General features: G+C 33.9%; 1 protein-coding gene and 1 long non-coding RNA gene across 3 annotated transcripts in view; both read left to right on the top strand.

Annotated features, from left to right (window-relative positions):
- LOC123384429 overlaps positions 1-23,513 on the top strand; it is a 134,230-nt gene that overhangs the window by 67,640 nt on the left and 43,077 nt on the right. The window lies entirely within an intron of this gene.
- On the top strand, positions 600-3,113 carry LOC123384428 (ATP synthase F(0) complex subunit C2, mitochondrial-like). The gene has a single exon (XM_045054081.1). It carries the CDS (start codon positions 2,063-2,065, stop codon positions 2,486-2,488), a length of 426 nt encoding a protein of 141 aa, XP_044910016.1. The 5' UTR covers positions 600-2,062; the 3' UTR covers positions 2,489-3,113.

Below are 23,513 nucleotides of genomic sequence, written 5' to 3'. Positions count from 1 at the left end.
TTCATAAGAATAGTGCTTTAAGATTCTAGTCTTCCTTCCATAGATAGGGTATAATTTTACCCTAAGTGATTAGATTTTATTTGGATCATGACACTCTATTATATGAATTTACTCTTCTAATCTGTCAGAATCATTGCTCTGAAGTTGAAAATATTCATATTGATACAATTGCCTTAGGCCTTTGTGAAATAACACTTAGTTTTTCTGAATAGACAGTAATTTATTAAACTGGGTAAATATTATATTATCAAATACAGAAAATGGCATATATGATTAAAAATATAATATCCTAAGAGTAACCAATTAGTTCAGAGGCATCATATTATTTTTATGAATATACTTATGATAAACATGTCACTTTAGCATCTGAGAATTACTTATATTATTATTTCCTTCCTATCATTATAAATCAATATTAATTAACAAACTATAGTATGACAGATTCATATACTGGTTATTTTAAAGGATAAAAGTTACTCTGATCACTTAAGAAACAGATTTCTTATTTACTTTTTAAGATTATTTTTCTTGCTATTGTTAAATCAAATTACTTACTAGTCTACAGTATGATTAAGAACATTAGTTAACTGTATTTAAAATTAAAGATTTTCTGATTATTCATTATACAATCAGGTTGTTTATTTATACCTTTAAAGTTATATAAACCTGGGAATGTTCACATCATCCTTTTAGTCATGACAAATACAATAATATAATGCATTTATTGAACATAGAATCTCTAAGTAGTACTGATATGTTGCAAAGTTCAATATGAAGTTAAAAATTTACTCATGGAAACTCTCTACTCATTCCTTCATTGCATAACCAAGGATCATACATAATGCAATAGCGCAATTGCTAAGAGTGGGATTAATCAAATTAAAGTTTAAGAATATTGACTGTCAATTTGTTTTAACAGTTTTATTATAGTAACGGTCTTCAATTTGGTAACTCTACTTTAAAATGAAAACAAACTGATGCTTTGCTATATGTTTAAATTAAGCTTGCTACTTTGGCCTTGACACATCCAAAATAAGAACATTATTCAACACTAGCACAACGTGTCTGTATATCAGCTAGAACTATTGGAGCCTGGTGTCCTCTGTAGACATTGAACACAATTACTTGATGAGAGGAAAGGTGGTTGTTTTTCACTGACTTGAAAGGGCATATGCAATAATTAAAATTTTGTTTGAAAAAGTGACTTCACCCTTTTGAACCTGGCTTGAGAAAATGATGACTGAGGCAGTCTTCAGTGGAATTGCATTTGGACACCCTTAGCTAGATCTTAGTAAAAGTTCCTCTGCTCCTTCATTTGACAAGTGAACTACAGATATTTTCTATTGCACATAGATCTTTTTATTCACATTTGCAGACGATGGTGAATGCAAAGCAGAAGTAATAAATATCACTTGCTAAATTTCAAATCTTTTTAAGATATTTACTCATTTCTCCTATTTTTATAGATATATAAAAGAGAAGTCAAGCTGCTTCACACTGCTTTACCACTACCATTACCATTTGTATATATTTTGTGAATCAAATGCAGCATTTTGTTTGTAGGTTTTAAAGCCTGACAGTAAGAATGTACGATTTAAAATTATTTAATTGGGAAGGCTGTTGGTAAGCAATTTCTAAATAGTCTATGCAAAGCTCTCTCCATTTGTGGGGATTTTAATGGTAAATAAAAGTAACTGGCAGTCCATTGTGGTCATCATCACTGATAGTTTAGAATAAGCACCGCAGGGAACATTTCATATTGTGGAAAAAATCAGAATGCATGACCATACAATTACAAAGTCAAAAAGGTGTCTACATCTTCAGGTAACTACAAAAAATGGAATATTTCTAAACCTGACATATACAGCAAGAGTTCCCTGAATGCCTAATTACCTGATAATATTGAGAGTTTCTAAGACTGTAAAGGTGCTATTGAGTGCCTGACCCTTAATAGCAGGGAGTTGCTCCTTTTTGTCAGATTAATGTGAATCAGAAAAACTACTTTGACTGTCTTCTCTGCACTAGGAGCATCTCTCCTGCCATAGTACCTCATTCCCTGAAAATGTACACCCATGCAAAGTCCTTCTCTACCCCCTTCTTGGTCAGGAGCACTACTCAGCTGTTGAGCGGATCACTGTCTGCAGTGGTGCTAAAACCACCAGAGATACTGACAGATAAGAGCCTCAGCAGCTTGGCAACCCCATGTCCCCTGACCTCATTTACTCCTAGCTACAGCTTCCAAATCAGTGCCATTTCAAGGGGCATTGATATAGCAGCCAAGTTCACAGGGGCTGGGTCTGCCTTGGTAGTAGTGGCTGGCTCTGTGACTGTGACTGTGACCGTGTTTGGAATCCTCATCATTGGTTATGCCAGGAATCTTTCTCTGAAGCAACAGCTCTTCTCCTATGCCATTCTGGGCTTTACTCTTTCGGAGGTCATGGGGCTCTTTTGCCTGATGGTGGCCTTTCTCATCCTCTTTGCCATGTGAAGGAGCTTTCTCCACCTCCCATAGGTCTTTTTCCCATGTCTTGTCAGCCCTGTATGTTCCTTTTTCTATACCTCCCAGGCAGCCTGGGGAAAGTGGCTGGGTCAGTTTGACAGAGGGAAGACAGACAAATACTATATTAATAAGAAAAAGAAAGAAAGAAAAACTTCTGTGGTTTTCTGATGCATTGAAGTTATTGACTCTAAAAGCTGAAATCAGAGAGGAGAAAAAAAACTTAGTAAGAAGTTGTATTATTTCATATCAAAGTCATCTCGGTACCTTTTTCACCACTAGGAAGATCTCAGGAGTGTCCATGCAATATAGGTATTTTAAAAATGAAATTTAGGAACTATGTGCTCATCAGGAAATGAACACAGAGGCAGCAAAAAATTATAGACACCATTTTTTAGCGTGGCTGCTCACTAACAAATGGGAGTACCGGTCATGCAATATGCAAAGCCTAAGAGCAATGAATGCAGAGAATATGCCTGATAATTTAGATTCTATTTTGTTTTTACTTCTTTCTATACTGAATTTTTCTCTGTCCCCTTTCATCTCAACTATCTGATAAGCTTCCTAATATTCTTTATATTTAAACTGAAGTATTTGTTCATTATTGGAGCACCTGAATGGCTCAGTCGGTTAAGTGTCCAACTCTTGATTTTGGCTCAAGTCATGATCTCATGTTTGTGAGATCGAGTCCCATGTCGGGCTCTGTGCTGACAGTGTGGAGTCTGCTTGGGATACTCTCTAGCTCTCTGTCTCTCTGTCTCTCTCTGTCTGTCTCTCTCTCTCTCTCTCTACTCCTACACTGCTTGAATTATTTCTCTCTCTCAAAATAAATAAATAAACTTAAGAAAATTAAAATAAATGTCTTCAATTACTATTTGCAAGTCCCCAGTTCTTACCAAATAATATTTCACATAAGTCACTGGATGGAGCTTGGAATTCTACTTCTGTTGTAAGACTATATTTTGTTTTTATTTAGTGTCATCACAGAAACTAACTTATTCTCTGATTAGACCTTGATCTCATAATTTAACAATGAAACCTCATATTACTTTTCAGTAAACTCTCCAGTACAATCAGAAGTAATCAACAAATCCCTTATTCCTATAGGCCTTGCCCACCATAACAGTTAAGTGCAGCCATATTTCACTAATCACTTCATCTCAGGCAACAGGGGATAGCTTAAGTAAGCATTTGTCTTTGCGCACTGTGGATTATCTGTGTCTCAGTTTTCCAAATATTATGAGGTCAACATTTGCAATCAGGTTGTATAATCATTTTCAAATTTATAAGATTAATGCTTTATGTCCTGGGGCCACTCCTTATAATGCATGTGACAGTTGATGACCTGTTATTATAACTATTCTTGATATTTCACATAGAAAGAAATGAGTTAAAATGGTGTTGTCTGCAAGGATGGGCTATAGAAGCAAAATAATATTAGCAATTACTCCTTTTTCTTAGAGAACTGATTCCCAAAAGGAAGCCAGAATAATCATCCCAATATCATCAGCTAAGAGGGTGTGATCTGAACATTTTTGGTCTTTTAAAAATTATTTTCTTCGTACAAATTATATGTACTTGAGGATGTTTTGCAAACCGTATAGCAGAACAGAAATGCTATGTCGCATGATTATATATAGCACAGCACTAGAAGCTTCTGAAATTCCTTGGAAAATTACAGTTAACTCCTGTTTTGAAATATAATGTGGATGCAGTCATTGTAGAGGAAAGATATTAGTTCTCAATATCTTCTTTCATTAGAAAGGGAAGATTGAATAAAATCACTATGCAAAACTAATTGTTTTTAAGTTAAATAATAGAAAAAAACTAAATAATATATCACATATTTTCCTGTCATGCAAGACAATTTAGTCTCTAAATGTCATTGCTGATGATAAAAGCATTTTTAAGGTCAACAGAGAGCTCCGCTTACATAAAAACATCAGTATTTTGGGGAAAAAGAAAAGGAATCTGCAGAATTCCCAAAACTAAAACTATTGGTATCCAAACTTCTATGAAATGTTTAATGTCAAGAAGCACTGTTACTCTGAAAGTATGATCCCTAGGTAAGGACTGGAGCACACAAAACAAAATCAAAAAGGGGAATTTTTGGTTACTATTTTTGTCTCTGATCAATGGAATTTTAAGCTTAAGGAAGATAAAGAAATATACTCAGATAAAATTAAACGTATGAGTGGGGAACAGGAATTGAAAACAAATGAAGATTGTGATGTGACTAATAATTTTTTTGATGAAAATAATAGGAAAAAGGTAAAACCTTTCATATTCCAGATATCAATGTTTCTTTGTATGGGAATTTTAACAAAAGAAGTATTAAAACAACTTCATAGAAAATAAAAAAAATAGTTAACATTTATTGAAGTCATCTGACATACTACTCACTTCACATACCTATGACTACATGAATAGTATCTACATATGTACACATATATACACACACATATGCAGATACACACATTTGGTGGCTTAGAGTTCAGTATCTTAAAGTTCACAGCTATGTGAGAGTTGATACCAAAATTCATGGGCCCATCCACCAGGTAAATCTTGAGAATGATTCTAGTATATGGAATTCATAACAGAAATATGATAAAAGAAAATGAACTTTCTCCCCCAAATAACCCATCCATTATTTGGAGTACGGGTGTAATAGTAAAAAATGATAGATAACATAGATAGATATTTAGATAAATAGATAATAGAGAGAGGAATCCACAGGCATAAAACATTCTAAAAGTTATTCCAAAGGAAAGAAGGAAAAGACTAGGTAAGAGCTGTGGAGTATTATCATGTGGCCACAAGACAGCATGCTTTAGGTAGGCAAAGTGTGTGTTTTTCTATCACAGTTAAAAACATATATGTAAATTGTTTTTGAAAAAAGGAAATTTTCGAATATCTGAATGTCCACTTAGCAGTTCAACAAGCTAAACACAAGATTTGCAACACTGCTAAATTAAATAAACAGTATGTTTTAATGCAAAAATTATAAGAGGAGACAATCATACATTGGACTTAATTCTGACCAAAAATACAGAACAGACTAGTGATAGAAAAGTGAAATAAATACAAGGAATAGTCATATCATCACAGATACTAAAATAGTAAAATTAAGAAATCTTCAACAAACAAAATATTCCCTTATTTAATTGAGCAAAAGAGCTTTCTAAAGATTCAGATAAAATATTTGAGTTTACCTAAGAAGTTTTTTTTTTATTTCAAAAGAAAAAAACTGACAATAAGTTAAAAACGTCCACAGATATAAAATTTGACATGGATGGCATCCTTCAAGTAACATATCCATGTTACTATAAAGACACTACATCTTAAGAGCAAATCTTCAAAAACTATATGCAGATCATATGATCAATAATAAAACAAAAAAATCAAACATATAAGTTCACCTAGAAAGAATCTTCTGAGGTCTTAATAAACTGTTACATAAAAGAATATTATCTAATTTAGAAGTGCATATTTTTAGAAAGGAATGATAAGGAATCGTAACTTCTGGGTGGATGATAAGGATAGCAGTAAGTCTTCCAAAATCTTTACTTCCAGATTGTTACATGTGCAAAGCCAAACTTATACCATTTGGAGAATAAAGTTAATAAACATTAGTGATGGTTATCTAATTTTGAATTAATTGGGGGGATTTTTTAACAGTATTATATGAGAAATATAATGCTTTTTGCATATTCATATGCTGATGGATTTGGTTTGGGGTAGACTCCAAACAAATCTTTTGAAGCAAAGGAAAAAAAAATTAAAAAGCACAATCCTCTTTTTATCACCATAGTGCAGCAGAAAATTCAACACTTAATAAGTTGCTACTAAAACCTTAAAACACTCAAGTGTTTACCATTTACCATTAACCCAGGTGAATAACCTCTGATAACAATCTTCAAATATGTAACTCAAGAGTCTTCCTTTTGCTCTTATAGCAAAGGTGACTATAAAAACAGGTCCACATGGCAGATCTTGTCCATAGTTATTCAGAGACATTAGTCTCTGCCACTTTCTAAATATGATATTCAAGTTTTCCATAGTCTTCTCCGTCCATTAAAACTGATTTTATGGGTCAGAGGAAAACTCACATTAGTGAGTGGGAACTAAAAGTATATCTTTGGATACTGTGAGAAGATAATGGGGCCTGGAACTTCAATCTTGACAAGGAAACAGGATGACACTGACTAGAGGTGGATGCACTCTGGGTGAAGTCTGGGACTAGGATCATGTTTCCTCACAAGTGAAAGGAAGCAAAAGAAGATCCAACTGTCTCTTCAGGTTTGGGTCCATAATTCACTATTTGCCTTAGAAAAGGGAGAAAACAGAACTAATTTCATATCCAGAAGCCTAGTGAATCTGTACTGTTGAAGATTATTATGCAGTCTCCTTGAAGGTATCTACAAAGCAATATTGCCTCTGAGGTGTGGTCCCTGGGAAGTAGCTGGGGTGTGAGACAACTGTAAAATTATTTGTGGAGAAAAATGAACATAAAGAAAGGAAAACTTATGTGAAATGTGGACCTGCAGAACAAAATTACATCATACAAAAAGAAACCCAAAGCCATGCAGAAAAAAACACAAAAAATAAGTAAATTTCACAATGTTGAATTAAAAATACCAGAATGCTCTGAAGATATTAAAATAAGTGTACTTTTAAAGCTCAGAGTGACTATGAAGAAAATAGTGTCCATAAAACAAGATCAGAAAATAAGAAAAAGAAGAAAATTGTCAGAACGGAAAACAATTGAAATGAAAATAAGAGGAAAGGATAAATAGTAGTTTGAGAACAGGGAAAGAGAATTAATGAATCAAAAGTTATCATTGAGATAATCATCCAAGGCATTACAAAATGAAAAACATAAAAGATAGATGGAGTAATTATGAGTTATATATCATGGAATTTCCAGTAAAAGAGAATAGAACAGTTGGGAGAACATCCGAATTCAAATAAACAATGTCTCAAATTTTCTGTAATTAACAACAACAAAAAATGCATTAGAATGAAAATATATGCCACTGCTGTATGAGACAAACAAACATAAGGATAAAAAGCATGCTTAGGAAAAATAAATTAGAAAATAAAATCTCAAGGAAAATGGGAAAATACTCAAATACTACCTGAATTAGAAATCTGTTATCTGAAGTAGGACATCCTATCAGAACAATACATAGAATAGTTAGGATAGTGAAAGAAAATAAATCACAGTATTTGCCTCTATATCTAGCTAAATTAATATCGAGAAAGGAAACAAAACATTTTCACCAATAGAGTTTATAACTCCAGACATTTGTTGAAAATTTACTAAATGAGATAGTTGGGCAAGAAAAGATGCAAACACACTAAAAAGTGAGGAGCAAAAAATAATAGTGGGCAAAACATAAATAAAACATTTCAATAAATTAGATTAAGTATACAAAAAGTATAAAGCATAAGTATAAGGCTTATAAAATAAATTATTTTTGTTTGTTTTGAAACAAAGTAGAAATACAATTTAGTAGGACAAAACTTAAAGGACGGAATGGGAATATTTGACAAATTTTATAACATGTCAGCCTCTTTAACATGAATGAAGTAGAAAAACATTAAAAAATAAAGTATGTTTAAGAGGTAGGAAAAGTTAGTAAAAGTATATAATGGAGTGTATAGTTTTCCAGCTTTGTAAAAATGAAAGGAGAAAAGGATTAATTTTTAATCCAATAGGACACAGAAAAAAGGAAAAATAAAAAATCCTTGGTAGTGTTTAGATTTCTTCAGACAAAAACTGTATATATATTTTATCACATACTTCAGAATGTCACAATAGCTATAATGGAAAAGTTACTGGAGAAATTTCCAATAGTAAAACAATTAAAATGAAAAACATATTTGTAAACCAAAATGAATGTATAAAACCATAATTTATCGATTAAAACAGTACGCTGGCTTTAAGTTTCAAATACTATTTGAAGAATAGTCTATTTGAAATTAACTGTGGCGCATGTGGAAAAAAATCCTGTGAGTTATAATTGACCACAAGTCAATAATCATTTATAAAATTTTTAAAAGAAATAACAACATAATAACCAATGCACAATGTAAATTAAGTAACAAAAGATTCATAACATTTATTCAGTTCTTAAAATGCTTCAGGAACTAGATCAAGCACTTCATATATTATACATTAGCTCATTTGATTCTCACATAACCCTATGACACATGTGTTACTAATAATTATCATTTGTATTGTGCAAAGAAAAAACCAAAATACAGATTGTTAAGTAACCTAACCAAGGCACACAAATATTAGGTGAAGAAACCAAGAATCAAACCTAGGTAGATTGGTTCCAAAGTCTGCAATCTAAACCGCCATGCTCTATGGCCTTTCATACTGTTATTCTCACTAATTGCCAAGCACCAGTATCTTCACTTTTAACCACTATACTATCCTCCATTGCATAATGTGATTCTGCTTTGTTAAAAATACAATGTGCTGATTAAAGGGATTGTGGTGGATTAAAATATCTCTCCCTCTTTCTTCCTTTCCTTCTTTCTTCCTTTCCTTCTTTCTTTCTTTCTTTCTTTCTTTCTTTCTTTCTTTCTTTCTTTCTTTCTTTTCTTTCTTTTCCTCCCACAAGATGTGAGATCAGCCATCTTTCCTTTTGAATCTTGGATGATCCAGCAGCTTTCTTTTACTGGTATAATGCATCCTCTGAGGACCCTGGAACCTTCATTTTGCAAGTAAATACAGTTTAGCTTCCTTGAAGATGAGAAATCATGTAAACAGAGACATCACACAGATGAAGAATATCCAGACACCCAGCAAAAGCTCCAGACATATAATTGAGATCATCTGTGTGGGATCATCCAGTCCCAGACAACTGTCACTGCATGAGTTAACATGGGCAAGATGAGCAAAAGAACCGAGCCCAGCTTGACCCCAGCTCACCAAACTGTCTACTGATAGAAAAGTGAGCAAAGAAATGGTGTTTGTTTAGAGCTACTAAGTTTTGCAGTGGGCTTGCAATACAGGAAATTTATCCTAAAATTTTATGAAGTCTTCTGTGATTTTGCTAATCAGATACATCTTATATATCGAATCTATTTCGGAACTCCACAACTGCAAAATATCTTTGACAAGATATGTCTATAGGCTGATAATCATAATGATGATGTATTCAGATACATATGCAGGTAAAAAAAAATAGCTGCTTTAAACTATTATCCTAGACTCAGAAACTCCTGGAAATATGACCCAGGACTACTGCCTCCAGAAATGAATGTGGAGTGATATGTTATCTGTGTTTTACCAAGCTGGGCAGTTGCATCTAGCTACCAATTTTTTTAAATATTTTTAAATGTTTATTTATTTTGAGAGAGAGAGAGAGAGCACAAACAAGAGAGGGGAGGAGAGAGGGAATTCTAAGCAGCCCTGCACTGTCAGGGCAGAGCCCATCGCGGGGCTCAAACTCATAAACAATGAGATCATTACCTGAGCCAAAATCAAGAGTCAGATGCTTGGGCTGCTTGGGTGGCCCAGTCGGTTAAGCATCCGACTTCATCTCAGGTCATGATCTCATCGCTCGTGAGTTCAAGCCCCATGTTGGGCCCTGTGCTGACAGCTCAGAGCCTGGAGCCTGCTTCAGATGCTGTGTCTCCCTTTCTTTCTGCCCCTTTCCTGCTCATGCTCTGTCTCTCTCTCTCAAATATAAGTAAATGTTAAAAAAATTGTTTTTAAATAAAAAGACTCAGCTAGGCGCCCCTAGCTGTCAGAATTCTTTATTGTGATCTGCTGACTGGTGAACTGCAGCTGTGATGGGAGGCATATGCCTTTATGCATACTCCTTGATGGGCTCTGTGACATGCAGAGTATAATAAATAGGAAAGAAATGGCAGGGATAGATTTAATTAATTGAAATGAAAAGAACTGTCTTCGACCCTGTCTTTTTAGAAAAGTGCACCTATACAGTGAAGACACCTGCAAGTTCTGCTTGAGATGGAGCCTCACCTCCCAAAGCAACTGCAGGTCAGAGTGCTGTATTGCCTATTGCATGTCATTCAAATGGAAGCAAAAATTTCTTGTGAATTTTCATGGATTCTAAACTTAGTATCAACTGAAATTGAATCAATGGCTGTGTCACAGGCAGATTAGAGGAAAACATGGAATTGACACAAAGACCCCTCTTCAATATAGCAAAATATTTATGAGGTAAGAGGCAACATGGGAAGAAAGGAATGATAAAACTTTGTCCCTGGGCGGTGACCTGTCCATCTGTGATCTGGGATGGTAAAAATTTTGCCAAGGAAATTATATGACATACTTGACTACAAATGAATAGGAAAAAAAGAGGCAAACAGTGAAAATGGCCACCCCTGCCCAAAGATACAGTGACTATATTGGCAAAAATTAAACTATTAACTAGAGAATAGCAATAAAAATTTTAAGATCAGTATTTGGGGAAAAAAGTAATGATTCATGTTGATGTTCCAGTAATCTTTTGAAGATTGGAAGATAATTGAATTTAATCTAATAATTTGATGCTTGGACATTACAGAATGAAGACATCTACTTGGAGTGGGTATCTCCTAAAATTAGTTGTGGTTTTGTCATTCATCCCATTAATGACCAATATGTGACAGATATATCTTCTTCAAAATGGTAAAAGGCAATCAAGCAAGTACTCACAAAAAAGAATTGTCCTTGTCTCCTCTTCCATGTTAAAATGGAACATTTCTATTGAACAATAAAATGCTTATAGTGGCAACTTTATTGGATCAGTTATACAGTAATCAAAATAGAGTTGTCCCTGTTGACATGCTCCTTCCCCAAACAATGTTGGTGTAATAATTCAGAAAACTCCAATCTTTCTATTTAGGGGACAAAAGAGCATTACAATATAGTAAAGGATTAATTTCTCAATATTTTCTGTAAAGTTTGAGAATGTGTAAAAGGTTAGAGCAATTTTTAAAAGGGCAAAAAAAGGAGAATGGGAAATGAAGCCTAAGGATAATGGTTGAAAAAAGAAGGCATATTAAGTCAAGTAGAGTTGTGCTGCCATGTTTTTTAAAAGGAGAGAATTAAAATGGAAAAAAAAAATACCCACAAAGCATCTACCTTAAAAGTCATCTCTCTTAAAGGATCTTGTTATATTCAATCTATCCTTACCTGGATGACTTTAAAATAGGAAAAAAGAAAAAAAGAACTAAGTAAGAGGGCTGAAACATGGTGCAAAATTAATCTCATCTGTGAAGTCTGACTTACTCCAGGAACTTGTTACTGCTTCCCCCAGCATAATCTTAAGGCTATGTTAAATTTTTAGGTTGAATACCAGGGCACGTGGAGCATTTCCTCTTTGGCTTGTTGGATAAAGGTAACTAATTTACCAGCATCCCTACCTATGGCAGTGAGGAGACCCTACAGGGACTTTGGTAGGATTGGATGGTTATGAAAATGCTTTCTTGAAAAGTACTCAATGAATGAAGTTATTCATGAGTGAAATACAATTGCAGATCAAAATCCTGGAAGCTGAAAGGTATTTACCTAAATTCATGTTTCACAATAAGTGTGATCTAAGTGGCAAACATTGCTGTTATCTCCTTTAGGTGAAATTTCAGGCAAGCCTATCCTCATTCAGAATAAATTGGACATGTAAAATGAACCATCCTAGGCTTATTTGTCAATAAATATTAGGCAATATAGAATTCCCAAGGGCAGGGGCACCTGGGTGGTTCAGTCAGTTGAGTATCGGACTTCAGCTCAGGTGATGATCTCACGGTTTGTGAGTTTGAGCCTTGTGTCAGGCTCTGTGCTAACAGCTCAGAGCCTGGAGCCTGCTTCAGACTCTGTGTCTCCCTCTCTCTCTCCCCCTTCCCTGCTCGTACTCTGTCTCTCTCTCTCAAAAATAAATAAACATTAAAAAATTAAAAAAAAAAAAGAATTCCCAAGGGCAACAAAAAATTTCAACTTTGACATAAGAAATGGTAGAAGTGAGGGTAATAATATCAATGTACCCTATAGCAATTTGAGTTTGATGAATGAGAAAGGAAGAAGGATTGTGAAGACTGATGTAGACTAACAAAGAATGAATAATGCAATGCAGTTGATAGGAGTATCTGATATAAACTATCCAAAAGATACAACAAGCTAATGGAGACTGATATACTGTGATTGATTGTGTTGATGCTTTATTTTCATACTTTCAACAGAAGAAAATAAAACTCACATTTGCCTTTACATAGGTAGAAATTGAACACATTTTTACCACATTGTCAAAGGTATTGTCATGTACTATTATACTTTTATCATGTACTATTATACTTCTGTGAAGACAGATTTGAGCATGATATTGGTGAAGAAAAGACTGAATTATTGGGTTGTTGGCATTATAATAGTAACAGAATGAGGAAAAGAAGCAAAAAAAAAACCCCTTGATAACAAAAGTTACACATAAGTTTTATAGAGAATGGTTAATAGTTTTCAAAATTTCAGAAGCAGGCTAAGACAATAAAATTTTGAAATACATTTGGTGCCTCAAGAGAGCTTTACAAAAATAGGAACAAATTACTGTTTCTGAAGAATTTGACTACTAATAAGACAGTCCAGCATTTAATGAATATATTTAATTCTTAATTATACACCCTCCTAATTTTGGGAATTTTATTGCCTATTTAAAATAAGCAAAGTGAAAGAAGAGCTAAGTGGGCTAGGAAAAAGACAATTCAAGTGGACATCTGAACAGAGTTTCATATTGTGGGATACAGAAAGTGCTGTAGCACAGCACTTGTGCTAGGCCACTGGGACCATAAGAACCAAATGAATATATGACGTTAGACATTTTACCAACTTGCCATCATGCTCGATGAACTTTGTGACAGAAGTCAGTTTATGCTTCCCCAAATCCTTGTTATAGGCTACGATGATAATAGACTGCTACTCATTCCTCTTTCACCAAAAACTATTCACGTGGTATTGGGCTCTAGTAGAGACAGCACCCAGCAACTAAAGGCAAACAGGATAAAAATAATGAATTTACTTTCTTAATTATCTTGCATGGGATTTGTGGCTGGGAAAAAGGTTAGAATAATTCAGAGAAAGTGTGTCAGAAGACCAAAGGGAAACTCTGAGCCTATGATGAAGACAATTGAGACTCTCATTGGAAGTTTCCAAAGAAAGTTCATTTATCAAGTGAAAATTGTGTGTGTGTGTGTGTGTGTGTGTGTGTGTGTGTGTGTGTCTAAGTGCTGTATAGATATATTAATATATATATTAATCCTGTATATATACAGTATCCTGTATATATACAGAATCCTGTAGCTGATGCCTCAGGAGAATCATCACATAATATGGCTACCATTTGCATGACAATTAACCAACCCTAGGACCTTCTTTCTCCATATGCCATTGCTGAATGACCTACCTCTATGTTTCTTTTTGATAAAACAATGCAAGCAGCATGATGTACCTGTGACAACACTCAGAAAAAGGAATTTCAGCAATTCAGCTGGTGGAGGAAAAATATTCTTGGAAAAGTAGGAAAGGGCAAATTGGTACAGTAGGTTAAATTACTTGGAGTAGTATGTTCAGCTTTTTGTACAAAATCTGGGAGTTTATTCTCAGGAAATATGTGTGGATTTTAACAAATTCTAGGGCAGAGGTGATAGCCTGCCTATGTGTTTGATTAAGTGAGTCATAGACAACTGGATACTTAAAAATACCAACTTGCAGAGATCTCTAATTTTGGAAGGACTTCTGGAATCCCAAGAAAGGAAGAAAAGGTAGTAGATGTGGAATGCTCCCTAAAAATCCTAGCAGAAAATTCTAAAGGAACAAGAATGGGATGTTTCAAAAACTATTTGAAGTAGCAAGCTGAGTATAAGAGATGAGTTTCCATAGGGGCAGTTCGTCTGAATGAAGATATATTTCTTTGTTCTCAGTTGAGGTACCAATAGTTGCCTATGGCTCTTCAGAATGATGATAAGAAAAGATCTTTTTTTTTTCTTTTTTTAACTTGCCATGGAATGAATTCCACAGGGAGAGTCCAGCTGATTATTATCAGGGAGATCATTTTGAACCATTACTTAAAGCTTCTGGAGGATTTATAAGGGTTCTGATAGGCATTAGTACATTCTCCACTTTTTTTGTTATTGTTGTTGTAAATGTCTATACTGGAACAATGGTCAAAATGTTACAGAAATATAGGAACAATTTGAATCATTTCAATTTGAAGCACCCATATATATTTTCTCCTCTTAAGGGACCTACTTCACAATGACTGTGATGTACTGATCTGCTAAAAGCACCATATTATTTGGAGATATTTCTTTCATTCTCACCTTCAGAGTGGTGCTTTGAAAAGAAATTGAAAGGGTCAATGAAAACATTTGCTAAAAAATGGAACACGGAACAAAGAACTTATCTGCATGCAGATGACTGGTTTTAATGCTTAAATAGGGAGGATATAAAAGGAATATTTTTGGGTGCAGAAATGGGGAGTGCATATGTAGCAGATGATGTCATAATACAAATCTTTGTCTTTTCCACTTGACATTTTTTTTTCTATTGTAATATAGTATCCCTTGGTACCAAGGCCTTGATTCAGTTTGTTGGCTCCTATTAAGAGAGACATTTTGGCACATGACATTAACTCTAAGACTCTTGTAGCACTTATTTCAAAAGAATTGTTGGGTTAAATAGGCCTTATGTTGGCAGCTCTGACTTTTTTTTGGTATGTAGGTTATCTGTGGCTCACAAATCCAAGAATGAGAATGGATGAAAGAAAAGACAGCTTTTCCCAACTTTATGGTTGTGGATTGTGCCTGAGCCCTTCAACCCAATCCAAGTAGAAAGTAGGTAAAATTTGGGGATAATGAAAAACAGGTAAACAGTAACTTAAATAAAGGAACTAGGAAGTGAGTGATAATGTCAGGAAAATTGCTAATGCTTTGTTCCCTCAAGAGTGTCTCCAGGCAAGAAAATGACAAAAGTTAGTTTGGGGTCCTTGGGGAAGACCACCAGCAGTTTTCTCCAGAAAAAAAGTCACTGCACTAAAGACGAATTAGGAATTTTGCCAAAAAATTCTTCTTGTGTAATTCAGAGGGGAAAAAGTATGATGCATCACTCACTGATGACCCTACTGCATCTTTGTCATTTGGAACCTTCTTTTAGTTAAAGGTTTATAGGCAGTGTTCACTAATCAAGTTTTTATGCTGAAAGAAGTATTATATTTACACTGGACAGATCTATGATTGTACAATATTTGATCACCTGTGCATTAAATAACCACAAACCAGACTGACACACTGTTAAAGTTGTTGCCAAGATATGAGGAATGTTATATTGCTGTAGCTTATTTGGTATGCCAGAGCCTTCTCTGCTGTTCTGAATATAGTAAATGTGAATGTAATGAGATCAAGAATAGGAACTGAAAAGAGGTTGATCATAATGAGGGGGTTAATATTATAGAGAAGGTGTAGATCCATACTCATTGATGTTCTCTTCTAGAGCCCCAAGCAAATTCCCTTTAGGAATTTCTTACAGTACACATAGATTGAGTAGATTCTGGCAAAGAATATATGTGATTAATGATTTACTAATAACCTCAATATGACGTGGGGTATGTAAATAGTTTCTCTAGACCATACTCATGCTTAATAGTGGCAATGCAAGTGTAGTGGTGAAGTCAACACTGACCACAATGATCTTGAAGGGATTCAGGAACTTTTAATATATAACAAAGTGTTTTGAGCCAAGCAGAAATAGCATTTTTGGAAGCATGCCACATGTTGAAAAGTGTATACTTTCCCAGGTAGAAATTTTAGAGGGATTACTTTGGCAAGAAACTAGCCAAATTTGGCAAGACTTAGAAAGATGATGAACAACAGGTATGTGGAGCACAAATATCCCTAAAATAATTGGGCGATTTTCCTGAGTGACATTTTGGGAGAAGGTGTGATCCCTTGTTTAGAATGGGTATCTTATGTAGATGACCATGGAGTCAAATATGTTGTGAGGAGAATTCCTGGGTATCAGGGAAGTCCAGGCTAGAGGAACTCACTCATAGAAAAAATATCAACAGAACAAGTTGTGAAGAATGTCCGAGAAGCATTGACTAGGAAAGGCTTCCTGGTAACACAATTGGTAGGAACAAGGCAAAATATAATCTGTGGTATGTCATCTCAATGGGAAGTAGATGAATCATTGTACACAATGATACTTAAAATATAATATTTGTCAGAGCTGATTGTTTTTAAGTGGGTTATGACTGGGAGCACAGGCTTGATAGGCCCCAACCAAATTCAATGAACTTTTTAATAATCACTTATCTTATTGGAAGACACCCTTGATATATTGTGACTATATATTTGGTGTACAAAACATTAGTTTAATAGCACATCTACTGGTGTTTGGTATAATAAAAGATATGTTGGTTGTTTGAAAGACACTGAGTAAAAAAGGATATATTCCAATGAGAAATCACAGAGAAGAATATTATTTAAGAAAATTGATCTTCAATCTTCAATTGATGTAGCTCACATGAAGATTGACTTGACTGATCAAAAATTTACTGTTGAAAAGAGATATAAAAGGATGTTAAAAAGTATACATGATATAGCTGTATCCAGAATTTAGGGGTAAACTGATGTTAAAGTGTTAACAGTGGGTCTGAATTCACTCATACCAAGCAACAACTGATAACATGACTCTGGATTTACCTTCTTGCCACTCTGTTCTGGAATGTGTTGACAATCTGAATGCTGATGTACCAAGCATATTGTACCTGGTTATCAGAAATGTTTATCATTAAACTCCATGAGTGAGTTGTGGCTACTCTTGAAATGCAAAAGAAGCTGAAGAGGGTCCAGACACCACCACTCAGGGAAGCAACCCTTTCCATTTCTCACTTAACTTTTATATTGATTTCCCATAAAGTTCTTCTAGCAGTTTAGACCAAGTGGTGGTGTCTGGACCCTCTCCAGCTTCTTTTGCATTCAAATATGGCCTGTGCCTTAGAGAGCCTGGAGAGCCCTGGCTATTATGAGACCCATGGATGCACTACTATTTTGTAGCTTGATATATTAGGGAATATATCAGTCAAAGTTTTTTTGTAACCTAATTTTAGAAGTGAAGTCCCATAAATTTTGCCATATTCTATTTGTTATAAGTGAGTCATTACCAGCCTACAAACAAAAAAGACAGTTATATATAATAAGGGCATGAATACTAACTAGGAGGGACAATCACTGGGAGCCATCTTAGAGGCTGCCTGCAACATTTGTAATAGAAAATATTCAAGAATCAAATTAACATTTGTTACCATTTGTCTAGAAGTGTGTTCATATAACTTCTAAGTTCTTTGCAGTTCTTTATTTCTATAATTTTATAAGTTGATGGCAGAGTTAAAAACATTTTAATGCATTTTTAAAAACTGTGAATAGACCTTTATATTTTTAGATTATTTCCCCCTCAATAAGAATATAGACCTAGGAGATAAAAATTCAAAATATTGTTTCAAAATTCTGTTTTTGTAATTTAAAATATTTTAAGCTCCAATATTTTCTATAAATGTATTTTAAATGAAATTTAAAAGGTTATTTACAGAAACTTATGGGTATTATCATGAATTGTCCTAATTTGGGAAGAAATATATCCGTTTGATGAATTTATTTTTTAATGATGTTTTTCAAAGCAAAGGTTACAAAAAGACTTTGACTTCTGTCTGGTTTGCTCTTCCTCACTTCCTCATTCCAAACAGCTTTCCAAAGGGTTTTTGATTAATTGATTTTATGATGGTAGAATTAGTATGTACTAATTTTGTAATTATAAAATGTCTTACATTCATTTTTAGCTACCTGAGAGGAACTAAATGTCTTAGTACAGTTTACAAAGTGTGAATTAGCGCCCTGCAATTCTAGTGTACTTCTAAAATGAATGACCCACACCAATTCATACTCAGTCAAAATAAGCACTTGTTTTCAAAATCTATCCTTCCTATATGCAATTTTAGTACTATTATTGCTTAACCTAGTTAAAGGCACAAAACAAGCATTTATTAACTGTTAAGTACCTATTTTTTTTTAAATACCAGATTTCTCTAAATAAATTTTAGCTTATTTCTACTGTAATCCACAAAATTAAGTTACTTCAGGAGTAATGCAAACACATAGGAACATTTTTCTTTTAAATAATAAGGAAAATGAATTGAAGAATGTGTGAGAATCATTACCTGTGGTTATTTTGTAATTCTGGAAAGATTCAAAAGATATATATATTTTTTAATCCTCTAAATTGACTTCTCAAAGTCCATCAAAACTGGTGGCTAAGTTACAGATATTTGAATAACTGATTCAGGGCAAATATTCCAAATGACCTCATTATGTTAAAGTAAATAACATACTTTATTTCACCTTATTACTCTAACCAAGATATGCACAGGTGAAAGTCACAGTTATGATGTCTATACCACTACCTTTTCTATATTAATATATCCTGAGTTTAAAAACAAAACAAAACAAAAACAAAAAACAAAAACAAAAACAAAAACAAAAAAACAAAAAACCTCTCTGCATTTGTAAGCCTTTTCAGTACAAAGTATACATCTGTGTGATTGGTTGCTGGGTGAAGAGGTTGCATAGATTACTAGATCAAGCCACATTTTACATCCAAATTAATGTCACAACTATAACAAATTGGGATGCTCAGCTATTGTCAAACAATGTAGGGCCAAGGTTGGCAAATTAGTTAGCATTAGCATATAGACCTTTTGGCAGGAAAGGAAAGCTTTTTACTTGAAGCTGGGCATTCTGCAGGATTTGTCAACTCGCATTTGCCACTGGTCTCATTATCTCATTTGTCTTATTTAGGCTAAATTGGCAGTTATGTCTTCATGGCAAATGTTTGTTTTCACAAATGAGCAATGAAGCAGAATCTGGGAAACACAACACTGAAACAGCTTTACTGCAAGTTTTTAAGATATTTCTAGAGCTGCATCATTGATCTATAGCTATAGAAAATTTTCTTTACCCCCTGCATTTGTTTTATATTATAGCTTTGTGGTTATCAGGACTTCTATTCTAAGGACTTCTAAGATATTATGGCCAATTTGGTAGAAAACCAAATGCCAAGAAAACAATAAATGCTACATCATATGCATTTTTCATAGGATTATCTAATTCTATAATCTTACTTTAAATCACATTCTTTATTTTTCAAAGTTTGTTTGTTTGTTTGTTTGTTTGTTTGTTTGTTTGTATAGAATCCCAAGCAGACTCTGCACTGTCAGTGCAGATCCCAACAGGGGCTCAATCCCAGGAAGTGTGAGATCATAACCGAAGCTGAGACCAAGAGTTGGACACTTAACCGACTGAGCTAGCCAGGTGCTCCAAGTCACATTCTTAAAATTAGAGTTTAAGTCTACTAGACCGTGCTGTCATTCTTTTACCCCAAATCTTTATAGGCTTCACAAATTGTGGATCCTTAAAGAAATCATTCCTCAAATTTACAAGCAAACTATTTATGGGCAATAAAAATAATTCCTTGTGAAAACAAAATAATGAAACCCTTTCACTAAAATGAATGATAGAAAAGTACATATTCCTGAGAAGTAAATGAAAATAGTCATTCTCTCTGTTTTGGATTTAAAATGTGGCTATTGAGATACTGTAAGGAAATTCACAGTTTGATTTTAATACTCAAGAGGAGCCTTGTCCTTTGGTCACAGGTATTAATTTCTATTGATTCTTCCTCAGTTTATGGATATATAAACATCAAAATTTCATTTGCTTCAGTGTCAGTGATAAGAATAGAACATCACCTATGGATTGCAGTATATACTCCATGTTGGAAACACTAATAAATAAAATACTAGCTTTAGTGGGCATAAGTGAAAATATATTGAAATACTCCTTCTAAATTACTCAGAAAATGTATTTCCAAATATACAGGAAATAGACCATTTGTAATTATTATCACACTTAAAGGTATAATTGCAATTTTGCCAATTAATATGGAAATGTAACCTTATTTTAAAAATATAATTCCTTTACAGCTCATTTAAAGATATTTTTGTAAGGTTTTGTTTTGTTTGTTTGTTTTTTGGGCTTTGTACATTTTGGTTTCAGTGAGGTCTGATCAAAACATGTGGGTAAATATTGGCTTATGTGAAGTATTCTGCTTTATAGAATCTCTGACAAATTAGCATTTAAGTTTGGGAAATGAATATTGAACTCCTTTTCCTCATCCACACCATGCAGAGCATTGCACTTCAGAGTATTGCCATCCCAAATGTGTAATCTAAAAGCTGCTATAGGGACACCTGGGTGGCTCAGTTGGTTAAGTGTCTGACTCTTGATTTTGGCTCAAGTCATGATCCCACCGTTGTGAGACTAAGCCCCACATTGGGCTCTGTGCTGAGCATGGAGACTGCTTAAGATTTTCTCTCTCTCTCTCTCTCTCTCTCTCTCTCTCTCTCTGCCCCCTATCCCCTGCTCACACACACTGTCTCTCTAAAATAAATAAATAAGTAAATATAAAAAATATCAATAATTATCAAACATATATTGGCAAACTCTCCTGCAATAAAACTTAGGACATGGAAATAAATTTCTAAAACTTATTTGGTAAGCTCTATTCACTTGAAATAGATCTAAAATAGTATTAAATTACCATTTTGAAATGGAATCCACTTTTTAATGAACTAAATAAATTACTGTTTAAAAAAGCTGAGGCATAGTTATGCTCACTTCCATATGAACCAGTGGCTACAAAATATCTAAAATTGTGAGACCAAAATCATATTTTAATAGAGTAGTTGTATATATCACACAGAAATGTAATTTTTTTGAGGTCAGAACAAATTGAGATGACAAATTTAGGAAAATATGCAATTTCTGAAGCTGCTATAAATCCTGAATTTGTATACCTCTGAGGGGGTTGTTGAAAATCAGTGAATCTGCACCTGTGGAGGGTAGGGACCAATATAAGAATTCACCACACATAGAGTTAGGAATGGAGAAAGATCTATACTATAAGAAAAAGTTAACTGAAAAAATTTTGAAGACAGAAAGGAAAGAAAATTTACCTCTTGTGTTCCAGGTTCTTGGTATAAGTAAAATAGAAATCGCTTCTCTTGAGATTTTATGGCAACTGGCTAAGTATGGGAATTGAATTTGCACAGTTTGTCTGGTTCAAAAAATATGAAAGAAAAAATAATTTAAACCAGACTAGATTTGTATTTCCTCCAGGTCTCAGGCAGAGAAATAAAGAAAAAAAAAGACATCTTCTATAAGAAATCAAACTTAAAACCAAACCTCGTAGAAATGCCATAGAGATATAAAAAAATAAAAATACCAATTAAAAATCATAAAATATTATAAGAACAAGTCTCCATAAATTATCTGCATCAGGGAAAAGTAATTTAAAAACTAGATATATAAACATTGTGTGTTAGAATTATTGCATATTATGTTAGCCTGAATACTGGCCTCCAAATATGTTGACATCTGATCCCTGTAACCTGTGGATATGTTACTTTACATAGTGAAAGGGCCTTAAGATGTGATTAAGTTGAAAATTTTAAGATGAAGACATTATGCTGGATTATCCTATAATCACAAAGGTCTTATAGGGAGTAGACTTACAGACAGAGGAAGCAATGTGATAATAGAAGCAGAGACTGAAGTGATAAAGCTATAAGCCAAAGAATCACAGAATACCAGCAGCGTTTAGAAGCTAGAAGATGCAAAGAACAGATTTTCCTCTAAAGCCACAGAAAGAACCAGACCTGCCAACATCTTGAATTTAGCCCCTTAAGATTTATTTAAGAATTTTAACCTCCACAACTATAAGAGAATAAAAATGTATTGCTTTAATTTACTTCACTATTGTAGTAATTATCTCAAATTATTGTGATAATTGTTATGGTAGTAATAGGAAATTAATACACATATATGTGAAATAAGAACACTTAAGAACTTAAGTTATTAGATTATAAATTGAAAATTTCCTGAGGAGAGTATACTATAAGTATGTATATGGGGATTTTTGTGGAGGAAAGCCCACTAAAAACCAACTAGTAAAGACTTTTCAAAACCATAACTCAGAATAAAAATTCTACATGAGTTAAACAACAGAAAAAACACAGCCAAAGAAAGAATTAGTTGGATGGATGAACCATCTGAAGAAAACACAGAACATTCAACATAAGAAGTCAGAAATATAAAATAATATAAAATACAAAAAAGTTTAAGTGCTACTAGAGAATAGGATGAGAGAAGGTAATACATATTTAAATGTAAAATAGTAAGAGAAAGAAAATATTGGAAGAAATTTTATATGTGAAATTTCTAGAATTGATGAAAGTCACAATCTCACTTAAGAAATGATCAGTTATGGGGCACCTGGATGGCTCAATTGGTTAAATGTCTGACGCTTGATCTTGGCTCAGGTCATGATGTCACTGTTGGTGAGATCAAGCCTTGCATCAAGCTCTGCACTGACAGTGTGGAGCCTGCTTGGGATTCTCTCTCTCCCACTACCCCCACTCTTAAAATAAATAAATAAACTTCAAAAAAAAAAAGAAATTATCAGTTATAAATCACTAAAAACAAATACAAGACATTAAAAAACAACCAGGGAAGGGCGCCTGGGTAGCTCAGTCAGTTTAATGTCTGACTTCAACTCATGTCATGATCTTGCAGTTTGTGACTTCGAGCCCTGCATCGGGCTCTGTGCTGACAATACAGAGCCTGGAGCCTGCTTCAGACTCTGTCTCCCTCCCCGTCTCTGCACCCCTCTGCTATTTGTGTTCTCTCTCTCAAAACTAAATAAATAAACTTAGAAAAAAACCAGCCAGGTATTATTTAAGGCAGATATATGCCTGAAATCTGTCAAAACATGATATGTCAAGAATATTATAATATAGAGAGGGTCAGTGTTTAGTCATACAGAACCAAAAGTCTGTTTTTAACAGCAAAACAGTAGAGAACAGAGTATCAAAGTATAAGTTCAAACATAACTTTTATA

Source organism: Felis catus, chromosome A1, assembly GCF_018350175.1.
Source record: "Felis catus isolate Fca126 chromosome A1, F.catus_Fca126_mat1.0, whole genome shotgun sequence".
In the NCBI taxonomy this organism is placed as follows: domain Eukaryota; kingdom Metazoa; phylum Chordata; class Mammalia; order Carnivora; family Felidae; genus Felis; species Felis catus.
The sequence above is the reverse complement of the archived record's forward strand: the minus strand, read 5'-3'. Positions and strand labels throughout refer to the sequence as shown.